The sequence below is a fragment of the Erythrolamprus reginae genome, chromosome 13 (assembly GCF_031021105.1).
Source record: "Erythrolamprus reginae isolate rEryReg1 chromosome 13, rEryReg1.hap1, whole genome shotgun sequence".
Taxonomy (NCBI): domain Eukaryota; kingdom Metazoa; phylum Chordata; class Lepidosauria; order Squamata; family Dipsadidae; genus Erythrolamprus; species Erythrolamprus reginae.
Genome location: NC_091962.1, coordinates 2,556,302 through 2,581,337, shown reverse-complemented (window position 1 = coordinate 2,581,337; position 25,036 = coordinate 2,556,302). Strand labels below are relative to the sequence as shown.

Genomic DNA, 25,036 nt, shown 5'->3' with positions numbered 1-25,036 from the left:
GTTGAAACTTCAAACGGTCACTCAATGAACCTGGTGCAAGTCAAGGCTAATTGCCTGAACTTGCACCCAGGACTTTGGCACAGAGGAGCAGCAAGCTAGCCAGTCAAAGTGCTCAGGCATTGGGAGGGAACCTCCTTCTCCCCCAGGCGGTCTTGAGGTACGGAGGGGTCACCACTGAGCAGGCCATGCCCACCGGTCCAGAAGAGCTATATGGTACTCCATGGCAGCTACTTCTCCTGGGGTCCCTCCGGCTCGAAGAGGCTGCCCTGCAGGATCCGGATGGAGGCCGGCAAGTGGAAGAGGGCGGCGGCAAAGGCGGCAAACAGGACGAGGTTGCCCAGCATGGTGGCGCCCAGCACGACGAAGGTGCAGGTGAACATGGCCGGCGGGGTGTGGGCGCTCAGCCACGTCCGCCGAGAGTTCATGTCGCCCAGGATGGCTTCCAGCTGGAAATGGGTGCCCACCACGGCACAGATGTGGAACAGCTGGTGGCTGTGGCCTACAAATAGTAGAGAGGAGGAAGGGAGAGAATAACAGAACAAGAGTTGGAAGGGACTCTGGAGGTCATCTAGTCCAACCCCACTTCCCCCAAGCAGGAGATCCTAGACCAGTGATGGCAAACCTTTTTTAGTCCGCGTGCCAAAAGGGGTGTGTTGGGGGTCTGCTAGCATGCGTTCACGTGCCCATACTCCTTCCCTCCCCCCGACACATGCGTACCACCCTGCTCTGCCCCCCCGCATATGCGCACCAGCCTTTCTGGGAAAAAACCCCCAAATGGGCAAACAGGAAGTTCGGGAAAAGGCATTTCTGGTTTGCCTTTGTGCTGTTTTTTTGCACTCTGGAGACATCAAGGAAGCTGCTTGAAGCTCCAGAGTGCAAAAAAAAACAGCACAATGGGCAAACCGGAAGTGCGTTTCCCAGAAGTCCTGTTTTAGGTGTGAAAGCCAGGTGTGTGACTTTGAGCCAATCGATAGGAGATGGTGAGTTCTACACCTGAGGCACAAAAGTCTCGGAGACTTTGGGCCAGTCACTATTTATCGGAACAACCTCACCTCACAGGATTGTTTTTCCGTGGGGAAAATACCAGGGTTATCCAGAAAGTAAGGTTACAAGGCACGTAGCTCTTGAGAGGAACGTTTGCGGGAGAAGTTGGTTATTTATTTATTCATTCATTCATTCATATTTTATTTATTTTATTTTATTTTATTTTATTTTATTTTATTTTATTTTATTTTATTTTATTTTATTTTATTTTATTTTATTTTATTTTATTTTATTTTATTCTATTCTATTTTATTTTATTTTATTTTATTTTATTTTATTTTATTTTATTTTATTTGAATTGATTTGTATGCTGCCCCTCTCCATGGACTCGGGGCGGCTAACAACAGTGATAAAAACAGAATGTAAAAATCCAATACTAAAACAGCTAAAAACCCTTGTTATAAAACCAACCATACATACAAACATACCATGCACAAATTGTAGAAGCATAGGGGGAAAGATTATCTTAGTTCCCCCATGCCTGACGGCAGAGGTGGGTTTTGAGAAGCTTACGAAAGGCAAGGAGGGTGAGGGCTATTCTAATCTCTGGGGGGAGTTGGTTCCAGAGGGCCCGGGCCGCCACAGAGAAGGCTCTTCCCCTGGATCCAGCCAAACGACATTGTTTAGTTGAGGGGATCCAGAGAAGACACACTCTGTGGGAACTAACTGGTCGCTGGGATTCGTGCGGCAGAAGGCGGTCCCAGAGATAATCTGGTCCGGTGCCATGAAGGGCTTTATAGGTCATAACCAACACTTTGAATTGTGACCGGAAACTGATCGGCAACCGATGCAGACTGCGGAGTGTTGGTGTAACATGGGCATACCTAGGGAAGCCCATGATTGCTCTCGCAGCTGCATTCTGCGTGTAGTGGGAAGCCAGCAGAAGAAAACGATCAGTGCCAGTGGTCAGTAGGTCACCGACTGGCATTGTAGTGAAGGTTAGAGGTGAGTGTCCTCATTCCGTTTCACTCCAAGTGCAAAGTATATAATGCTACCTGAATGCTAAGACCATGAAGATGCTTACAACATCGACAGTCAGTGCCGCCAAAGAATTTCTCGACCTTTTCGAGATTGAGGAGAGTGACAGGAGATGAAACTTGGGCTTATCATCATACTCCAGAGAGCAAACGTCAATCAAGGCAGTGGCGCCGTACCTGTTGCCCTTCAGCCAAAAATTTCAAAACACAGCAACCGGCGAGAAAAATCTTGGGCACCCACCGCGCACAAATTTTGGGCACGCATCACAGCAGCGTTCCTCCCGCTAGCATTCAGGAACCATATTAAGAACATAAGAACCTAAGAAGAGCCCTGCTGAATCAGGCCAAAGCCCATCGAGTCCAGCATTCTGTGTCATAAAGTGGCTCCCCAATTGTCCATGGGGATCTTGAGCAGAAAGAGAAGGCAAAACCCTCCCTTTCCCTTGACCCCCAACAAATGGTACCCGAGGAAACCCTGCCTGCCTCAACCAACATAGAGGCGGCACATGGACACCCGTTTCAATAACCACCTATGATACACTTGGCATCCATGAATCTGTCTCATCCTGCCTTGAAGCTATCACGGCTGACAGCTGTCACCACCTCTTCTGGAAGTGAATTCCATCAACCAAGGACCCTCTGGGTGAAGAAATATTTCCCTTTATTTGTCCTCACTTTCTTACCTATGAGCTCTAGGGAGGGCCCCCTCATCCTAGTATAGTGTGATAGAGAAAATAATTTTTCCTCTATCCCCCTTTTCTATCCCATGCGTGACTTTATACACTTCGATCAAGTCACCTTTTCAACGCTGTCTTTCAAGGCTGAAGAGACCAAAGCGTTGCAACCAGACCCATCCTCGAATACAGCTCATCTGTTTGGAACTCATATCGCATCCCAGACATTAACACCTGTGAAAATGTCCAAAGATACTTCACCAGAAGAGCCCTTCACTCCTCCACTCGAAACAGAAGACCCTACGAGACTAGACTTTCAATCCTGGGCCTAGAAAGCTTAGAACTAAGACGCCTTAAACAATATCTAAGTATTGCCCCCAAGATCATATGCTGCAACGTCCTGCCTGTCGGTGACTACTTCAGCTTCAACCACAACAACACAAGAGCACACAACAGATTTAAAGTTAATATTAACCACTCCAAACTTGACTGTAAAAAATATGACTTCAGTAACCAAGTTGTCGAAGCCTGGAACTCATTACGGGACTCCATAATGTCATCCCCACCCCCCCAACACTTTACCCTTAGATTATCTACGGTTGACCTCTCCAGATTCCTAAGAGGTCAATAAGGGGCAAGTACAAGTGCACTAGAGTGCCTTCCATCCCCTGTCCTTTTGCTCTCCTATATCTCCTATACCTTTCTTCTATTCCTATATCTCTTCTTCTATTCTTTCATTGATATGTTCTATTACTATATCTTCTCTTCTATTCTTTCATAGATATCTCCTCTATAACCTTCATCATGTATTTTACTCTCTGTGTGTGTGTGTGTGTGTGTGTGTGTGTGTGTGTATGTGCATATATATATATTAAGGTCTCCCTTAATTTTAAAATTCCAGCTATAAACATTTAACATATATATATATATATATATATATATATATATATATATATATATATATATTTAATTGTTTTCGTAGATTTTCACGGGTACATGTATGTAGATTGTTCTGAGTTCGGGTTTTGCCCCGTGTAATATTTTGATTGTCTATGCGACGTTTCGGTGAAATCACATTCACCATCATCAGGCTGAAGTTGTAAGCTTCTTGCTGCTGTAGATATATTCAAACTTACAAGCTTACAACTTCAGCCTGATGATGGTGAATGTGATTTCACCGAAACATCGCATAGACAATCAAAATATTACACGGGGCAAAACCCGAACTCAGAAAAATCTACATATGTATATGTATATATACACCCACTAAAACTCTCATTGTGTATTGGACTAACTAACTAACTAACTAACTAACTAACTAACTAACTAACTAACTAAATAAATAAATAAATAAATAAATAAATAAATAAATCAACCTGATTTCATAAGGGAGGGGCTCCATTTCCCTGATCATTACAGCGCACACTTCGCCCTTGGTGGAAAACTGAATGAGGACGATCGTCTTTAACCTTCACCACAATGCCAGTCGATGATCTACTGACCACTGGCATTGCTCGTTTTCATCCGCTGGCTTCCCGCTGCACGACAGCCATACCAACTTGCCCCGCGAACATTCCCTGCAAGAGCTACGCGCCTTGTAACCTTACTTCCCGGATAACCCTCGTAGGAAGTTTCCTTGGACGTGTTCGTCACCTTGAGTTACAGGTCGTCCTTGCCTTGCAACAGCTCAACGGAACTGACTAAAGTGAGTTTTCCAAACTTATGACCATTGTGGCATCTTGAAGGTCACCTGATCAAAATTTGCATCCTTGGTATGTACTTAAAGGCAATTGCAGCACTCCAGGGAAATTCAATCCCACTTTTGCAACCTGTTGACAAGCAACGAGGAAGCCAGATTCACTTAACAACCGTGTCATTGACTTGACAGCTAAACTGATTCACTTAACGACCGTGGCAAGAAAAGTCGTAAAATGGAGCAAAACTGACTTAACGACTGCCTTAGCAACAGAAATGTTGGGCTCCATTGCGATCATCATTTCAAGGCACGACCTTATAGATGACCCTCACTCTGTCAAGGACCTTGGAGTACTCATCTCTAATGACCTAAGTGCCAGAGCCCACTGTAACAACTTAGCTAAAAAGGCACTAAGAGCTATTAATCGAATCCTGCATAGCTTCTTCTCTGGCAATATTAATCTACTAACCAGAGCATACAAAACATTTGCTAGACCAGTTCTTGAATATAGCTCACTTCTCTGGATCAGATATCAATACAATCGAGAGAGACCAAAAATATTTCACAAGAAGAGTTTTCAACCCCTCTGTTTGCAACAGAATCCCTTATTCCACCAGACTTGAAATGTTGGGCTTAGATAGTCTAGAACTGTGGTTCTCAACCTGGGGGTCAGGACCCCTTTGGGGGTCGAATGACCATTTCACAGGGGTTGCCTAAGACTCATTACCGGACTCCATAGTGTCATCCCCAAACCCCCAACACTTTACGCTTAGATTATCTACGGTTGACCTATCCAGATTCCTAAGAGGTCAGTAAGGGGTGAGTACAAGTGCACTAGAGTGCCTTCCGTCCCCTGTCCTATTGCTCTCCTATATCTCCTATACCTTTCTTCTATCCCTATATTTCTTCTTCTATTCTTTCATTGATATGTTCTATTACTATACCTTCTTTTCTATTATTTCTTAGATATATTTTACTATGAGTATCTCCTCTATAACCTTCATCATGTATTTTACTATGTGTATATAGATATATACCCACTAAAACCCTCATTGTGTATTGGACAAAATAAATAAATAAAATAAATAAATAAAATTTCCCATAGTGTTAGGAACTAAAGCTTTTATTCTGGCGTCTTGGAACATATTTTTACAATCCGACCAATCAGGTGTTTACAGTGGGTGGGGATGTCCATCTGACCTTCATGCCTATCAGCTTAAAGTTCTGTTGGGAGAATCGGTGCTAGACTTATGGTTGGGGGTCACCACAACATGGGGAACTGAATTAAGAGGTCGTGGCATTAGAAAGGTTGAGAACCACTGGTCCAGAACTTCATCGCCTTCGATCTGACCTAAATGTAGTTCACAAAATAATCTACCACAATGTCATACCTGTCAAAGACTACTTCAGCTTCAACCGCAACAATACACGAGCACACAATGTAAACTCCTCCAAACTCGACTGCAGAAAAGACGACTTCAGCAACAGAGAGGTCAATGCCTGGAATTCACTACCCGATTCTCTGGTTTCTTCCCCAAACCCCCAAAACTTTAACCTTAAACTGTCTACAGTCGACCTCAACCCCAAACCCCCAAAACTTTAACCTTAAACTGTCTACAGTCGACCTCAACCCCAAACCCCCAAAACTTTAACCTTAAACTGTCTACAGTCGACCTCAACCCATTCCTAACGGATCTGTAGGGGGCGTCCATAAGGACACCACTGTGCCTACCATCCCTGTCCTACTGCCTAATTTACCTGTACCTACTTTGCTAATGTTTATATTTATATCAATACCTACTATCTTGTACATGCTTGACTAAATGAATGAATGAATCAATAAACGAGTGAGGGAATGAATGAATGAATGAATGAATGAGTGAGTGAGTGAGTGAGTGAGTGAGTGAGTGAGTGAATGAGTGAGTGAATGAGTGAGTGAATGAGTGAATGAATGAGTGAATGAATCAGTGAGTGAATGAATCAGTGAGTGAATGAGTGAGTGAATGAGTGAGTGAATGAGTGAGTGAATGAGTGAGTGAGTGAATGAGTGAGTGAATGAGTGAGTGAATGAGTGAGTGAATGAGTGAATGAATGAGTGAGTGAATGAGTGAGTGAGTGAGTGCGTGAGTGAATGAATGAATGAGCGAGTGAGTGAATGAGTGAGTGAATGAGTGAGTGAATGAGTGTGTGAATGAGTGAGTGAATGACTGAGTGAATGAATGAGTGAGTGAATGAATGAATAAATGAATGAATGAATGAATGAATGAATGAATCTTCAGACTGCAATACATTTCATGGACCCAATGCAATGTTGGGCTCCGTTGTGACCATCATTTCAAGGACTACCCGATTTATAAAAATAATATGGACGGGATGGTTAACACAAACCCATCCGTTTTCTGGGTTTGGATATTCTTTGTATAATTGTGCATCCCCACTTACCGATGAAATCGAAGCGCCCAGGAGCCAGGCGTTCCGGCAGATGTGAAGCGAAGAGGAAACCGGTAAGCAGAGCAAAGAAAAGGTGGTAGAAATAGCTGGCCACGGAATCGTTCCACGTACAATCGTCGCCAAAACAGAACAAAAGCTGAAAGGAAAGGAGACCACCACGAGTTGGCCCTCGAAAGAAGAATCGGGCAACAGCGCAGGGGTGAAATGTTTCCGGTTCGCTGGTGCCTGTTGGTCATTGGAGAGCCGGTTGCGAAGGGAGCGCGAGGCTCCGCCCACCAACCCGGATGCCGCCATTTGGGTTGGTGCATGCCCAGAGGGTAAAAGAACCTAAATTGTGGTATCCAGGCAAGTGGGCAGAGCTTCACGCTTCTTTTGTGACCGGCTCTCCAACAACCAATAGGCATGAGTGAATCAGGAACATTTCACTTCTTATATAACAGGGTCCATCTTCCCCAGCCTCCCAGGCCGTGGATGATGAATGATGCTCATGACAAGATGGAAATCGCTTTAAGTCGCTTTCAATTGATGTAAATTTATTCTCAATTGCCAAAGCTCTTTAGAGAAAGACCAACTTTGTATTTCTGGAGTAGAACTTAACATCTAGAAAATATTATTTAAATTGATAAATAATATCTATTATTTAACCGCATCCACATTTCCTTTAATTTGGAACCAGAAATGGAGCTCTGCCTGGACAAGGCCAAATAAAAGGTCGTCCTCGACTTACAACAGTCCAGTTAGCGGAGGTTCAAAGTTAGAACGGCGCCGAAAAGAAGCGATTTAGGATCGTTTGTCACATTAACAATTTGCGTAGCATCCACATGATTCTCTGATCAAAATTCGGGCACCTGGCCACTGGTTTCTAGCTACTTCAGCTTGTGATTTAAAACGGCACATTCTTTGCTTTGTGAAGAGCTCTGGACTTCAAGCTAACTCCTGAACGCCTTCGTTTCTGAATATTATTGCAGCTGGGTAATTATTGTCGTGCTTATCTCTTTCTGGGATTCTAGCTAGCTGATAAGACTTTTTAAGCATTTCGGCAAAGCCGTTATAAGACTTTAGTTGCATTTTGCAAAGACCTTAACTGTAAATATTCCTTGTACAAAGTAAATCCTTTATTATTTAATCCAGGTGGTCTGCATCTGATTCCTGGGGGGGGGGGGGGGGCTCGGTGCTGGAACAGAATAGATTCACTTAACAAATGCGGCAAGAAAGCTCGTAACGTGGGTCAAAAGCCACTTTAATAAATGTCTCACTTAACCACAGAGATTTGGGGCTTGTACATTGAGGACTACCTGTGTACATCTCCCTTCTAGCTTGAGATAAAGCAGGAGCCCTTTTTTCTAGCCATCATGCAGCTGAGGGCTGGGTGGCCTCTTATCTAGTCATCCCCCAGGCAGCATCTCTTGCCCTCCGAATCCCCCAAGGTCAGCCCCTTCCTAGGAAAAGTTCTTTGTGGCAGGGGGAACCATTTTGACCCCCCATCCGTTCTCAACATTTCCAGAGATGTCCCCCCAGCTTGGCAGCATGTGTGCTGGCCTACAATGGATTCATCTGATAGGCCCCACAGCCCTTCCCGGCATCTCCCTTATCCCATCCCTCGGGCGCCTACCCTGAAGAAAAGTGGGATGTTGTCAAAGAAGAACGGGTAGACGAAGGCAGCCATCCGGGTGGTTTTGCTCCAGCGGGGCGACTCCAGCTCCAGGAACCTAGAGAGCAAGGAAGGGGGAGAGGGGGAGGAGAAGGAAGGAGAGGAAGAGGAGAAAAGAAGAGAAGGAACAGGAGAAAGGAAAGGAGGAGGAGGAGAGGAGATGAGAGAGGGAGAACAGGAGGAAGGGGAGGAGGAGGAGAGGAAAAGAGGAGAAGGAGCAGGAGAAAGGGAAGGAGGAGGAGACGAAGAGAGGATAGAGAGAAGGAGGAAGAAACAGAGGAGGGGAAAGAAGAGGAGAAGAAAAGAGGAGAATGAGCAGGAGGAAGAGGAGAAAGGGAAGGAGGGTGAGAAGAAAAGAGAAGGAGCAGGAGGAGCAGAAAGAACAGGAGGAGGAGGAGAAAAGAGGAGGAGGAGCAGGAGAAAGGGAAGGAAGAGGAGAAGAAGAAGAGGGAAGGTGGAGAAGGAAGAAGAACAGGAGGAAGAGGAGAAAAGAGGAGAAGGAGCAGGAGGAAGAGGAGAAAGGGAAGGAGGGTGAGAAGAAAAGAGAAGGAGCAGGAGGAGCAGAAAGAACAGGATGAGGAGGAGAAAAGAGGAGGAGGAGGAGGAGGAGGAGAAAGGGAAGGAGGAGGAGAAGAAGAGGGAAGGTGGAGAAGGAAGAAGAACAGGAGGAAGAGGAGAAAAGAGGAGAAGGAGCAGGAGGAACAGGAGAAAGGGAAGGAGGGTGAGAAGAAAAGAGAAGGAGCAGGAGGAGCAGAAAGAACAGGAGGAGGAGGAGAAAAGAGGAGGAGGAGCAGGAGAAAGGGAAGGAGGAGGAGAAGAGGGAAGGTGGAGAAGGAGCAGAAAAACAGGAGGAGGAGGAGAAAAGAGGACGAGGAGCAGGAGAAAGGGAAGGAGGAGGAGGAGGAGAAGAGGGAAGGTGGAGAAGGAGCAGAAAGAGCAGGAGGAGGAGAAAAGAGGAGGAGCAGGAGAAAGGGAAGGAGGAGGAGAAAAAGAGGGAAGGTGGAGAAGGAAGAAGAACAGGAGGAAGAGGAGAAAAGAGGAGAAGGAGCAGGAGGAACAGGAGAAAAGGAAGGAGGGTGAGAAGAAAAGAGAAGGAGCAGCGGGAGCAGAAAGAACAGGAGGAGGAGGAGAAAAGAGGAGGAGGAGCAGGAGAAAGGGAAGGAGGAGGAGGAGAAGAGGGAAGGTGGAGAAGGAGCAGAAAGAGCAGGAGGAGCAGGAGAAAAGAGGAGGAGCAGGAGAAAGGGAAGGAGGAGGAGAAGAATAGGGAAGGTGGAGAAGGAAGAAGAACAGGAGGAAGAGGAGAAAAGAGGAGAAGGAGCAGGAGGAACAGGAGAAAAGGAAGGAGGGTGAGAAGAAAAGAGAAGGAGCAGGAGGAGCAGAAAGAACAGGAGGAGGAGGAGAAAAGAGGAGAAGGAGAAGGAGAAGAGGAAGGAGGAGGAGAAGAAGAGGGAAGGTGGAGAAGGAGGAAGAACAGGAGGAAGAGGAGAAAAGAGGAGAAGGAGCAGGAGGAAGAGGAGAAAGGGAAGGAAGAGGAGAAGAAGAGGGGAGGGGGAGAAGGAGGAGGAACAGGAGGAAGGAAGGGAAGAGTGGAAGAAGAGGAAGAAGAAAAAGAAGAAATGTCCTGACATCGAAAATAATTAACCAGTGGAACAGCTTGCCACCAGAAGTTGTGGGTGCTCCATCAATGGAGATTTTCAAAAGGAGACTGGACAGCTATCTGTCCAGAATGGTATCGGGTCTCCTGTTTGAGCAGGGGGTTGGACTAGAAGACCTCCAAGCTCTCTTCTGATGCTGTTATTCTGAAATACCTACCTAGAATAGCAAGAAAGGCTGGTGCAGATAAAAGAATTGATGGCAGCCATGGGGACAAACCAGTGGTGCCCCAGGCTGTTGACCCATCGATCCGGCATCGCGTAGGCGCCATATGTGAATGCACAACCTGAAACATACACAAGGAAACAGTTAGTTGGTGTGCGTGTGGTGTGCATGTGTGTGTGTGGCTTCTAGTCCTGCCTCTTTGCCTCAAGGTTCAGAATTATGCAATACTTTGCAGTTGATTCCCTGTCCTATAGGAGAAAAATGAGAGTTCTCAAGCCCATCTAAGCATAATTTTTGAAAAATCCTTCAGGACTAGCCTCTTTCCCAACTTATGGTCATTAGCTACTACAGTCATCCTTTTCTTCAAAAAAGGAGCTCCAAGTAATGTTGAAAATTATTGTTCTGTCCCAGCGACAAGCCCCACCCAAGAAAATATCCCAAGAGAGAAATCCGAGCAGACATCTGGAACATAACGAATGTTGACTTCCACACTGAAGCATCATGTGGATCAACCTTAAATAGCCTAAGGGTGTGGCCAATTGTTCTAGAGAGCTACTCATGCAGTGACCTCCTCTTGCTTAGCCACTCGTGCCTTCTGGCAACTCTGTGTACCCTAGCATCAAGAAGAGGCTCCTCCTCTTCTCCTGAGTCACTCGTGCACACCTTGGGAGGTGCAGAAGGCCCTGTTTGGCTTCTTCTCTGACCTCCTCACTATTAAACTTGAGCCTATTATTATTATTATTATTATTATTATTATTATTATTATTATTATTATTATTATTATTATTATTTTAGACTTGTATGCCACCCCTCTCCGGAGACCCAGGGCCTAGGGTACCCGGCCACAACAGTCGCTTGATCCTCAGGATCTGTGGCCAGCTGTGCGGGACACAGATGGGCCACAACAATTACAGACCAATCTCTTTATATTGCATCACCTGCAAAGTCATGTAATCAATCATAAATCAATCCATTATCTTTCACCTAGAAACCAACAACCTCCAATTTGGTTTCAGAAAAAAGTTATCCTGTAACCTGCAACTCCTACACTTCAAAAACATATGGACTACACATCTCAATCAGGGCAACTCAATAGACACAATTTACTTACATACATGTGAAGTTTTTTTCAGCAGATATATACTCGGCATTCCCAGAGAGAGAACGACGGAGATCTGCCTCTACCTAGGATCGAACTCACGGCCTTGACTGTGAGGCGAGAGCTCCAACTTGAGACCTCACTGGTTGGCTGCAAGCGGGGTTACTGCGACCGCTGCTATTGGTGCACCGCGCATGGAGCTTCAGGTCTCTGGTGTGCGTGCACATCCCAGCAAGATTTTGCTTCTGCGCATGAGATTTCAGCCATTGTTTTGCGCAGAATCCTCTTGTGTGATTTTGCTTCCTGCCCATGCGCAAAAGCAAAATCTTGCTGGGACGTGTTTGTGTGTACACCAAACAGCCAAAGCTGCATACGCAGCTCCAGTTTTACTACTGTTGTGGGATCCTCATCCATACCGATAGGAACAAGCCCACTGCAACAACATTGTCAAAAAAGGCTTTAAAGAGTTGTTAACCTAATCCTTCGCAGCTTCTTCCCTGGTAATTTTGAACTGCTAACAAGAGCTTACAAAACATTTGTCAGACCAATTCTAGAATACAGCTTGCCTGCATGGAACCCACATTGCATATCTGACATCAACACAATTGAGAGAGTCCAGAAATATTTCACAAGAAGAGTCCTTCGCTCCTCTTCTCACAACAAAATACCTTACTCCGCCAGACTTGAAATTCTTGGCTTAGACAACTTACAACTCCGTCGTCTCCTTTCCGACTTAATTATAGTTCATAAAATCATATACCAAAATGTCCTACCTGTTAACGACTACTTCACCTTCAACCGCAACAAGACACACGCACGAAATCGATTTAAACTAAATGTCAACCGCTCCAAACTTGACTGCAAAAAATACGACTTCAGCAACAGAGTAATCAACGCCTGGAATGCACTACCTGATTCTGTGGTTTCTACTGCTAACCCCAAAACCTTTAACCTTAGACTATCTACAATTGACCTCTCCCCCTTTCTAAGAGGTCTGTAAGGGGCGTGCATATGCGCACCACTGTGCCTACTGTCCCTGTCCTATTGTCTTCTTTTGTTACTTTTTATCATTACTTATCTAATGTTTTATTTGTACAAATTATCACCCTATAATCAGAGAGGGTCTGCAACTTGGGCATCCTCCTCGATCCACAACTCACATTAGAGAAACATCTTTCAGCTGTGGCGAGGGGGGCGTTTGCCCAGGTCCGCCTGGTGCACCAGTTGCGGCCCTACTTGGACCGGGACTCACTGTTCACAGTAACTCATGCCCTCATCATCTCGAGGCTCGACTACTGTAACGCTCTCTACATGGGGCTACCTTTGAAAAGTGTTCGGAAACTTCAGATCGTGCAGAATGCAGCTGCAAGAGCAATCATGGGCTTTCCTAAATATGCCCATGTTACACCAACACTCCGCAATCTGCATTGGTTGCCGATCGGTTTCCAGTCACAATTCAAAGTGGACCAGAATATCTCCGGGACCATCTTCTGCCACACGAATCCCAGCAACCAGTTAGGTCCCACAGAGTTGGCCTTCTCTGGATCCCATCGACTAAACAATGTTGTTTGGCGGGATCCAGGGGAAGAGCCTTCTCTGTGGCGGCCCTGACCCTCTGGAATCAACTCCCCCCGGAGATCAGAATTGCCCCCACCCTCCTTGCCTTTCGTAAGCTCCTTAAAACCCACCTCTGTCGTCAGGCATGGGGGAATTGAGATATTCCCTCCCCCCCCCTAGGCTTATAAAATTTATGCATGGTATGTCTCTATGTATGATTGGTTTCTTAAACTGGGGTTTGTTTGTTTGTTTACATTACTTTTAGTATTAGATTTGTTAATATTGTCTTTTTGCTGTTGTTAGCCGGCCCGAGTCTACGGAGAGGGGCGGCATACAAATCTAATAAATCAAATCAATAAAACAAACAATAAAACAAACAATAAAACAAACAATAAAACAAACAATAAAACAAACAATAAAACAAACAATAAAACAAACAATAAAACAAACAATAAAACAAACAATAAAACAAACAATAAAACAAACAATAAAACAAACAATAAAACAAACAATAAAACAAACAATAAAACAAACAATAAAACAAACAATAAAACAAACAATAAAACAAACAATAAAACAAACAATAAAACAAACAATAAAACAAACAATAAAACAAACAATAAAACAAACAATAAAACAAACAATAAAACAAACAATAAAACAAACAATAAAACAAACAATAAAACAAACAATAAAACAAACAATAAAACAAACAATAAAACAAACAATAAAACAAACAATAAAACAAACAATAAAACAATAAAACAATAAAACAATAAAACAATAAAACAATAAAACAATAAAACAATAAAACAATAAAACAATAAAACAATAAAACAATAAAACAATAAAACAATAAAACAATAAAACAATAAAACAATAAAACAATAAAACAATAAAACAATAAAACAATAAAACAATAAAACAATAAAACAATAAAACAATAAAACAATAAAACAATAAAACAATAAAACAATAAAACAATAAAACAATAAAACAATAAAACAATAAAACAATAAAACAATAAAACAATAAAACAATAAAACAATAAAACAATAAAACAATAAAACAATAAAACAATAAAACAATAAAACAATAAAACAATAAAACAATAAAACAATAAAACAATAAAACAATAAAACAATAAAACAATAAAACAATAAAACAATAAAACAATAAAACAATAAAACAATAAAACAATAAAACAATAAAACAATAAAACAATAAAACAATAAAACAATAAAACAATAAATAATTGTTTGACAAAATAAATAAAATAAATAAACCTGATACTGGTTGGCTGAGTATTTGAGGAATTGTAGGAGGACAGCCTTCCAACCGCCTTACCTAGACTATAGAGGCTAAGGGCGTTGTAGTCCAAGAAATAGCAGATGTGCCGCGCATGGATGGACATGGTGCTGAAGGTGTGTGCGCAGCTGGAGGCGAAGGGATAGAGGCAGACCATAGCCATATAGGCAAGGAAGGGCCAGCTGTATGTGTCACTCCAGAAGTCCAGGCGATAGGAGAGCATCACAAAGCGCCACAAGAAATACCTGGAAAGTGAGAAAGTTTTATTTATGTATTTATTTATTAGATTTGTATGCCGCCCCTCTCCGAAGACTCGGGGCGGCTAACAGCAATATAAAAAGACAATGTAAACAAATCTAATATTAAAAATAATCTAAAAAACCCCAATTTAAAGAACCACTCATACATACAAGCATACCATGTATAAATTCTATAAGCCTAGGGAGAAGGGAAAATTTCAATTCCCCCATGCCTGACGACAGAGGTGGGTTTTAAGGAGCTTGCGAAAGGCAAGGAGGGTGGGGGCAACTCTGATATCTGGGGGGAGCTGGTTCCAGAGGGTTGGGGCTGCCACAGAGAAGGCTCTTCCCCTGGGTCCCGCCAAACGACATTGCTTAGTCGACGGGACCCGGAGAAGGCCAACTCTGTGGGACCTAACCGGTCGCTGGGATTCGTGCGGCAGAAGGCGGTCCCGGAGATATTCTGGTCCAATGCCATCAAGGGCTTTATAGGTCATAACCAACACTCTGAATTGTGACCGGAAATTGATCGGCAACCAATGCAGACTGCAGAGTGTTGGTGTGACATGGGCATACCTAGGGAAACCCATGATTGCTCTCGCAGCTGCATTCTGCACGATCTGAAGTTTCCAAACACTTTTCAGAGGTAGCCCCATGTAGAGAGCGTTACAGTAGTCGAACCTCGAGGTGATGAGGGCATGAGTGACTGTGAGCAGTGAGTCCCGGTCCAGATAGTGCCGTTATCACTGCTGTGAGCCCTTTCGTACCCTGAACTGACCCATCAAACCATGCAGACCACCTGCGCATGAAGATTCAATCCCCCAGGCCCCAAGTACAAGGAGTCCTCAATTTATGATGATTCGCTTAGCGACAATTCAAAGTTACAATGGCCTTGGAAAAAATGCTACTTACGACCATTTTCCCCCCCACACTTAATGACCATCCCAGCATCTTCTAGAGCCACGGGATCGAAATTCAGACACCTGGCAATGGGCTTGTATTTATTTACGGCTGCAATTCACGGCAACAATTCACTTAACAAACGTGTGACTGATTTAACAACAGAAATGATTCGCTTGACAACCGTGGCGAGAAAATGTGTCAAAGTGAAGCAAAGAGGAAGAAGAAGAGGAAGAAGAAGAAAGAAGAGGAACAGGAAGGAGGAGGAGGAGGAGGAGGAAGAAGAAGAAGAAGAAGAAGAAGAAGAAGAAGAAGAAGAAGAAGAAGAAGTAGTAGTAGTAGTAGTAGTAGTAGTGGTGGTGGTGGAAGGAAAAATAAGAGTAGGAGGAGGAAGAGGGAGGAGGAGGAAGAGGAGGAGGAGGAGGAAGAAGAAGAAGATGGAGATGAAGAAGAAGAAGAAGAAGTGGAAGGAAAAGGAAGAAGAAGAAGTGGAAGGGAAAGGAAGAAGAGTAGGATGAGGAAGAAAGAAGAAGAAGGAAGAGGAAGAAGAAGGAGAAGAAGAAGAAGAAGAAGAAGAAGAAGAGTAGGAGGAGGAAGAAAGAGGAAGAGAAAGAAGAAGAAGAAGAAGAAGAAGAAGAAGAAGAAGAAGAAGAAGACGTGGAAGGAAAAGGAAGTAGAGTAGGATGAGGAAGAAAGAAGAAGGAAGAGGAAGAGGAAGAAGAAGGAGAAGGAGAAGAAGAAGAAGAAGAAGAAGAAGAAGAAGAAGAGTAGGAGGAGGAAGAAAGAGGAAGAGAAAAAAGAAGAAGAAGAAGAAGAAGAAGAAGAAGAGGAAGGAAAAGGAAGTAGAGTAGGATGAGGAAGAAAGAAGAAGGAAGAGGAAGAAGAAGAAGAAGAAGAAATGGAAGGAAAAGGAAGAAGAGTAGGAGGAGGAAGAAAGAAGAAGAAGGAAGAGGAAGAAGAAGAAGAAGAAGAAGAAGAAGAAGAAGAAGTGGAAGGAAAAGGAAGAAGAATAGGATGAGGAAGAAAGAAGAAGGAAGAGGAAGAAGAAGAAGAAGGAGAAGGAGAAGGAGAAGAAGTGGAAGGAAAAGGAAGAAGAGTAGGAGGAGGAAGAAAGAAGAAGAAGGAAGAAGAAGAAGAAGGAAAAGGAAGAAGAGGAAGGAAAAGGAAGAAGAGGAAGGAAAAGGAAGAAGAGGAGGAGGAGGAAGAAAGAAGAAGAAGGAAGAGGAAGAAAAAGAAGAAGAGGAGGAGGGGGAGGAGGAGGCAACAACCAAACCCCTGAATTGTGGCTAAAACCTACAAGACTTACCAAGTTGGAAGGAAGTGAGTCCAAATATTGACGGTTTCATTGGTCAGTTGGAAGGAGCTGAGGACGCAATCCAAGGCAGAACTTTTGGGGTGTCGGTACCCCGTCATGATCCCTTCTTCCCAGAAAATCTACAAGATTAAAAAAAAGCGAGGGATACAAAAGGCCCCATGTTGCTTCTGTGGGAACCCCAAAAGTAGCCATCTCAGGTGAGGCTCAACACTCCTCAAATTTAACAGAATAATGTAAGAGTTGTGAGGGACCTTGGAGGTCTTCTAGTCCAGCCCCCTGCTTAAACAGGAGACCCTGTACCATTTCTACGGAATTCATTAATGGGATATAAATTCATATAATTGATTAAATTTAAAATTGGTAAATATTTATATGTTATAGAAACATAGAAGACTGACGGCAGAAAAAGACCTCATGGTCCATCTAGCCTGCCCTTATATTATTTCCTGTATTTTATCTTAGGATGGATCTATGTTTATCCCAGGCATATTTAAATTCAGTGACTGTGGATTTACCAACCACGTCTGCTGGAAGTTTGTTCCAAGCATCTACTACTTTTTCAGTAAAATAATATTTTCTCACGTTGCTTCTGATCTTTCCCCCAACTAACTTCAGATTGTGCTCCCTTGTTCTTGTGTTCACTTTCCTATTGAAAACACTTCCCTCCTGAACCTTATTTAACCCTTTCACATATTTAAATGTTTCGATCATGTCCCCCCTTTCTCTTCTGTCCTCCAGACTACACAGATGGAGTTCATGAAGTCTTTCCTGATACGTTTTATGCTGAAGACCTTCCACCATATTTGTAGCCCGTCTTTGGACCTGTTCAATTTTATCCATATCTTTTTGTAGTTGAGGTCTCCAGAACTGAAAACAGTATTCTAAATGTTATTAGATGAAAGATTGACTATAAGTAAAATAAAGGTTACAAGATGTATAAATTTATGTAATTTGGATTAAATTTAGGATTAGAGAATATATACAGTATTGTACCACCAGGAGGAAGATAAACTATGATGAAAATGAAGGGACTGGTTATGAATTTTGGAATGTTTTTCTTATGACATAAGTTATTAATTAGAAATTATATGGGAAAAAAATATAATTTGATGTTGAATATTAAATATAACTAAATGTGGATTTATTATTGGATAACGTTTTTTAGTTATTGGGAAAGTAAATAAAGATGAGAAGGAGGCACCGCAGCTTAGATTTATAAGTTAGAGATATTTATTTATTTATTTATTTATTTATTTATTTATTTGTTTGTTTGTTTGTTTGTTTGTTTGTTTGTTTATTTATTTATTTATTTATTTATTTATTTATTACTTACTTACTTACTTACTTACTTACTTACTTAGATTTGTATGCCGCCCCTCTCCGAAGACTCGGGGCGGCTCACAACACGTGGAAACAAATCATAAATAATCTGACAATTTAAAATATTAAAGATTTTAAAAAGACCCCATATACTAACAGACATACACACAAGCATACCATACATAAATTAGACATGCCCAGGGGAAGATGTTTCAGTTCCCCCATGCCTGACGGCAAAGGTGGGTTTTAAGGAGTTTACGGAAGGCAGGAAGAGTAGGGGCAGTTCTAATCTCCGGGGGGAGTTGGTTCCAGAGAGCCGGTGCCGCCACAGAGAAGGCTCTTCCCCTGGGGCCCGCCAACCGACATTGTTTAGTTGACGGGACCCGGAGAAGGCCCACTCTGTGGGACCTAATTGGTCGCTGGGATTTGTGCGGCAGGAGGCGGTCTCGGAGGTATTCTGGTCCAATGCCATGAAGGGCTTTAAAGGTCATAACCAACACTTTGAATTGTGACCGGAAACTGATCGGCAGCCAATGCAGACTGCGGAGTGATGGTGAAACATGGGCATACCTAGGTAAGCCCATGACTGCTCTCGCAGCTGCATTCTGCACGATCTGAAGTTTCCGAACACTTTTCAAAGGTAGCCCCATGTAGAGAGCATTACAGTAGTCGAACCTCGAGGTGATGAGGGCATGAGTGACTGTGAGCAATGAGTCCCGGTCCAGATAGGGCCGCAACTGGTGCACCAGGCGAACCTGGGCAAACGCCCCCCTCGCCACAGCTGAGAGATGTTTTTCTAATGTGAGCTGTGGATCGAGGAGGACGCCCAAGTTGCGGACCCTCTCTGAGGGGGTCAATAATTCCCCCCCCAGGGTGATGGACGGACAGATGGAGTTGTCCTTGGGAGGCAAAACCCACAGCCACTCCGTCTTATCCGGGTTGAGCTTGAGTCTGTTGACACCCATCCAGGCCCCAACAGCCTCCAGGCACCGGCACATCACTTCCACCGCTTCGTTGACTGGGCATGATATATAGCTAATGTTTCCTTGCCCAGGTAAATGATTTAGCTTTACTAGATAAATGGTCAAAGCAATGGAAACTGCAGTTTAATGTTTCCAAATGTAAAATAATGCACTTGGGGAAAAGGAAACCTCAATCTGAGTATTGAATTGGCAGTTCTGTGTTAGCAAATACTTCAGAAGAAAAGGATTTAGGGGTAGTGATTTCTGACAGTCTCAAAATGGGTGAACAGTGCAGTCAAGCGGTAGGGAAAGCAAGTAGGATGCTTGGCTAAATAGCTAGAGGTATAACAAGCAGGAAGAGGGAGATTATGATCCCGCTATATAGAATGCTGGTGAGACCACATTTGAAATACTGTGTTCAGTTCTGGAGACCTCACCTACAAAAAGATATTGACAAAATTGAACGGGTCCAAAGACGGGCTACAAGAATGGTGGAAGGTCTTAAGCATAAAACGTATCAGGAAAGACTGAATGAACTCAATCTGTATAGTCTGGAGGACAGAAGGAAAAGGGGGGACATGATCGAAACATTTAAATATATTAAAGGGTTAAATAAGGTCCAGGAGGGAAGTATTTTTAATAGGAAAGTGAACACAAGAACAAGGGGACACAATCGGAAGTTAGTTGGGGGAAAGATCAAAAGCAACATGAGAAAATATTATTTTACTGAAAGAGTAGTAGATCCTTGGAACAAACTTCCAGCAGACGTGGTAGATAAATCCACAGTAACTGAATTTAAACATGCCTGGGATAAACATATATCCATCCTAAGATAAAATACAGAAAATAGTATAAGGGCAGACTACATGGACCAGGAGGTCTTTTTCTGCCGTCAGACTTCTATGTTTCTATGTTTAAAATTGGACTGGCTTTCTTAAAACCTCTCTATCTTGATTTATTCAACACTTTCTTTTACTTATCTATAATTACAAATATTGGATATTGTTGTGGTTAGCTCTGGCCCAGCTCCTGCCCCAAGGACTGTGGATGTGGGGGAGACATCCACATGTTGCAGGCCTGTTTTGCCCCCCCCCCGGTGGAATCTGCTGATGAAGGCTCCTCTGACCAAGAAGACATGAGTGACAGGGAGGAGAGTGTGGCAGACAGCTCAGAAGGACATCAATTATCTAGCTCCTCCTTGGATTCAGAACAAGAGTTAATGATACAGCCACGCATGTGGAGAGCGATGCATAGGAAGCAACAACTGAGAGATTATTATCAAAGAAAATGAGGCCACCTGTGGTTGGGTGGGGCTGTGGTAATTAGTGAGGCTGCTATTTATATCTGTGGGTTTGGCCATTGTGGAGGATTATCTGATCATTGTGTTTCGTGACTGCTTTACTGACTTTGACCTTTTGTGTGCTGATTTTTTCCTGCTTTGAAACTAACCCAGAGCAAAGTGTGTTTCACTTTGTGAAAGAAGAAGGACTGTGAATTGCCTCACAGCTGCAAGCTAAGTATCTCAGAACTGATAAGGGACTTGTACAAATTACCAGTTTGTTTGGAGACGAGTGCTCTTTGCTGTACAAAAAGAGTGCTCTGTTTATTTGCATTTTCGGTATAAAGAACATTGTTTTGAATTTTCAAACGTGTGTGTGTCTGAAATTGTATCTGTGCATTTTTGGGAGGATTCTACCAGAGAGCTCGACAGAACAACTGCTATCTACTATTTAGCATGAACTTAATTAATTACCATATTATTATTATTAAACATCTAGACCAACAGTCACCAATCTTTTGGGGAACACGATAGCAGTCTTCCAATATTTGAGGGGCTGCTCCAAAGAAAGAGGGGTCAATTTATCTTTCAAAGCCCCAGAAGGCAGGATAAGAAGCAATGGATGAAAACTAATCAAGGAGTAAAGCAAACCGGGAATTAATCAATCAATCAATCAATCAATCAATCAATCAATCAATCAATCAGTCTATCTATCTATCTATCTATCTATCTATCTATCTATCTATCTATCTATCTATCTACCTACCTACCTACCTACCTACCTACCTACCTATCTACCTACCTACCTATCTATCTATCTATCCTATCTATCTATCTATCTATCTATCTATCTATCTATCTATCTATCTAATCTATCTATCCTATCTATCTATCTATCTATCTATCTATCTATCTATTTGATTTGTATGCCGCCCCTCTCTGTAGACTCGGGGCGGCTAACAACAGTAAAAAACAATATAAACAAATCTAATATTAAAAGTAGTTTAAAAACCCCAATTTAAGAAACCAATCATACAAACAGACATACCATGCATAAATTTTGTAAGCCTAGGGGGAAGGGAATATCTCAATTCCGCCATGCCTGATGACAGAGGTGGGTTTTAAGGAGCTTACGAAAGGCAAGGAGGGTGGGGGCAACTCTGATCTCTGGGGGGGGGAGTTGATTCCAGAGGGCCAGGGCCGCCACAGAGAAGGCTCTTCCCCTGGGTCCCGTCAGACGACATTGTTTAGTCGACGGGACCTGGTGAAGGCCAACTCTGTGGATGTTCATATATATGATTATCCAACAAGCCTTATTTTTAAATGTTGTTTTCACCAACTCCATCATAAGCTGGTCTATGCAATTTCCTAGTATACTTCTGGATTTAAAAATAAGTACATGGTGTTTTAATTAATTACAAAACATTGGTGTTGACCAGGAAAGGACTTTATGCCTTGAGAGCAGCAGGAACATCAGTTCAAGTGGAAATACTTCTCTATCAGATACAAACAGCAGAAATTATGTTGTTTTGGTCTATGATAGCAATGCCTCCTTTAAAACACCCCCTAAACTCCCTCCAGGCACCCCCAAACCTTTTCTATTGTTTCCAGAGCAATGCCGAGTTCTTTGGCTACTCCAAGGATCCAACAATTCAAGGTGTTGGTTATGACCTTTGAAGCCCTTCATGGCATTGGACCAGAATATCTCCGAGACCGCCTGCTGCCGCACGAATCCCAGCGACCGATTAGGTCCCACAGAGTGGGCCTTCTCCGGGTCCCGTCGACTAAACAATGACGGTTGGCGGGCCCCAGGGGAAGAGCCTTCTCTGTGGCGGCTCCGACTCTCTGGAACCAACTCCCCTCGGAGATTAGAACTGCCCCTACTCTCCCTGCCTTCCGTAAAGTTCTTAAAACCCACCTTTGCCGTCAGGCATGGGGGAACTGAAACATCTCCCCCGGGCATGTACAATTTATGTATGGTATGTTTGTGTGTGTGCTTGTTAGTATATTGGGGGGTTTTTAACTTTTTTAAATATTTAAATTTATTTGGATTTGTTACGATTTGTTATGCCTTGTTGTGAGCCGCCCCGAGTCCGCGGAGAGGGGCGGCATACAAATCTAAATAATAAATAAATAAATAAATAAACAAGGGTGCCCATCCCCCATCTATAAAGACTCCCACCTCCAGACATACCCAGCATTCCAAGTGTGATGCGTGCTTTAAAATAATAATAGCAGTTCTTGTGATCTTAAAGGTATAGCAATAGCACTTAGATTTATATCCCGCTTCACGGTGCCTCTCTTAGCTGTTTACAAAGTCAGCCTCTTGCCCCCAACAATCTGGGTCCTCGTTTTATTAACATCGGAAAGATGGAAAGCTGAGTCGTCCTTGAGAAAGTCAGGATCGAACTCCTGGCACTGGGCAGAGTTCACCTGCAATGCTGAATTCTAACCACTCTGCCCCCAGGGCTCTTAAGAGAAGGTTTTGGAGGGGCCTGGAGGAGACATAAGAGGTGTTTTAAGGGAAGGACATTTATCATAAACCAAAACGAAATGACTTCTGCTGTTCGTATCTGATGCGAAAATCTTTCCTCTTGAATTGTTGTTCCTGCTGCTCTCAAGGCACAAAGTCCTTTCCTGGTCACCCCCAATGAAGACGGTCATGTTTTGTAATTAATAAAAAGGCCACGTACTTAATTTTAGATCCAGGCAATTCCTGGGGTCGGTGATGGGCCGCTAGCCTTGCGGAGCTTCGCGGAAGAGGGAATATGCTTGAGCCAGGGGTTGGGCTACAACATCGGTCCTTTGGCTGTAGACTCTCCATTGAAGGGGGAGGACTTGCTCTCCAGGACTTTGGCAAGGGAGGGGGGTGACCTTATTAGCCAGCTGTCTAAAGGAATCCTTGGTTATGCTGAGAAAATTTATCGATCTATCTATCTATCTATCTATCTATCTATCTATCTATCTATCTATCTATCTATCTATCTCATCTATCTAATCTATCTTTCTATCTATCTATCTATCTATCTATCTATCTTATCTATCTATCTATCTATCTATCTTTCTATCTATCTATCTTATCTATCTATCTATCTATCTATCTTATCTATCTAATCTATCTTATCTATCTATCTTATCGATCTATCTATCTATCTATCTATCTATCTCATCTATCTATCTATCTATCTCATCTATCTAATCTATCTTTCTATCTATCTATCTATCTATCTTATCTATCTATCTATCTATCTATCTTTCTATCTTTCTATCTATCTATCTTATCTATCTATCTATCTATCTATCTTATCTATCTATCTATCTATCTATCTATCTATCTATCTATCTATCTATCTATCTATCTATCTATCTATCTGGCTAGCTATCTAGCTATTTATTTATTAGATTTGTATGCCGCCCCTCTCCGTAGACATGGGGCGGCTAACAACAATAATAAAACAGCATATGACAAATCTAATATTTAAAATAGCTAAAAACCTTTATTAAAAACCAAACATACACACAAACATACCATGCATAAATTGTATAGGCCTGGGGGGGGAAGGAATATCTCAATTCCCCCATGCCTGATGACAGAGGTGGGTTTTAAGGAGCTTATGAAAGGCGAGGAGGGTGGGGGCAATTCTGATCTCTGGGGGGGGAGTTGGTTCCAGAGGGTCGGGGCCGCTACAGAGAAGGCTCCTCCCCTGGGTCCCACCAAACGACATTGTTTAGTCGACGGGACCCGGAAAAGGCCAACTCTGTGGGACCTTATCGGTCGCTGGGATTCGTGCGGCAGAAGGCGGTCTCGGAGATATTCTGGTCCAATGCCATGAAGGGCTTTATAGGTCATAACCAACACTTTGAATTGTGACCGGAAACCGATCGGCAACCAATGCAGACTGCGGAGTGTTGGTGTTACATGGGCATATTTAGGGAAGCCCATGATAGCTCTCGCAGCTGCATTCTGCGGAATGAAGGAGAAATGTCTTGACTCTGAGAACAATTGACCAGTGGAACAGCTTGCTACTAAAAGTTGTGGCTGCTCCATCACTGGTGGCTTTTAAGAAGAGACCAAACAGCCACTGGTTTGAAATGGTGTAGAATCTCCTGCAGGGGATTGGTCTAGAACAGGGGCAGGCAAAGTTGGCTCTTCTGTGACCTGTGGACTTCAACTCCCAGAATTCCTGAGCTGGCATGATTAGCTCAGGAATTCTGGGAGTTGAAGTCCACAGGTCATAGAAGAGCCAACTTTGCCCACCCCTGGTCTAGAAGACCTCCAAGGTCCCTTCCATCAACCCTGTTATTCTGTTTTCTGAGTTACTCACCCGAGGTACTTGATGGATCCTGAAGATTTGAGGCAACTTGATGGTTAACATTTTGCAAAATGAGAGGCGGAATTCTTCTTAAAGGTAGATACATATAAGATGTAGCCCCAAAACAATCTCTTTTCAGGAGATGCGTGCTCGGTGGGCCTTGGTGGATGGTGATGAGATTGCCCACCTTCTCCGGAACACGGCACGATAGGGTCAGCATTGGCAATCTGGTTCAGTTCCACCATGGGAGGTCAACGTTGCCACTGAATTAAAAATGACAGCTTCTTTGATATGCCCAGAATTTACCACTAATCCAACACATTGGAGAATTGTAATAACGACAATAATAATAATAATTATTATTATTATTATTATTATTATTATTATTATTATTATTATTTATTGGATTTGTATGCCCCCCCTCTCCGTAGAC

At 43.1% G+C, this 25,036-nt stretch overlaps 1 protein-coding gene across 1 annotated transcript; it reads right to left on the bottom strand.

Moving 5' to 3' along the window:
• Positions 1 to 227: 227 nt before the first annotated feature.
• PAQR6 (progestin and adipoQ receptor family member 6) lies at positions 228 to 24,691 on the bottom strand. The gene is made up of 7 exons (XM_070766038.1): positions 24,616 to 24,691; positions 16,721 to 16,848; positions 14,315 to 14,520; positions 10,306 to 10,432; positions 8,455 to 8,551; positions 6,834 to 6,978; positions 228 to 499 (listed from the first exon to the last, which is right to left on the bottom strand). The coding sequence occupies exons 1-7, from the start codon at positions 24,664 to 24,666 to the stop codon at positions 228 to 230; spliced, it is 1,026 nt and encodes a 341-aa protein (XP_070622139.1). The 5' UTR covers positions 24,667 to 24,691.
• Between the last annotated feature and the right edge of the window lie 345 nt (positions 24,692 to 25,036).

What these genes read in the sequence shown, in the direction of transcription:
- PAQR6 (XM_070766038.1), bottom strand. Translation starts at nt 24,666, where the DNA reads ATGTTAACCATCAAGTTGCCTCAAATCTTCAGGATCCATCAAGTACCT. An exon ending in ACATCCCACTTTTCTTCAGG is followed by an intron (nt 6,979 to 8,454) that starts GTAGGCGCCCGA and finishes CTTTCCTTTCAG; the next exon opens with CTTTTGTTCTGTTTTGGCGA. An exon ending in TGGGCGCTTCGATTTCATCG is followed by an intron (nt 500 to 6,833) that starts GTAAGTGGGGAT and finishes TACTATTTGTAG; the next exon opens with GCCACAGCCACCAGCTGTTC.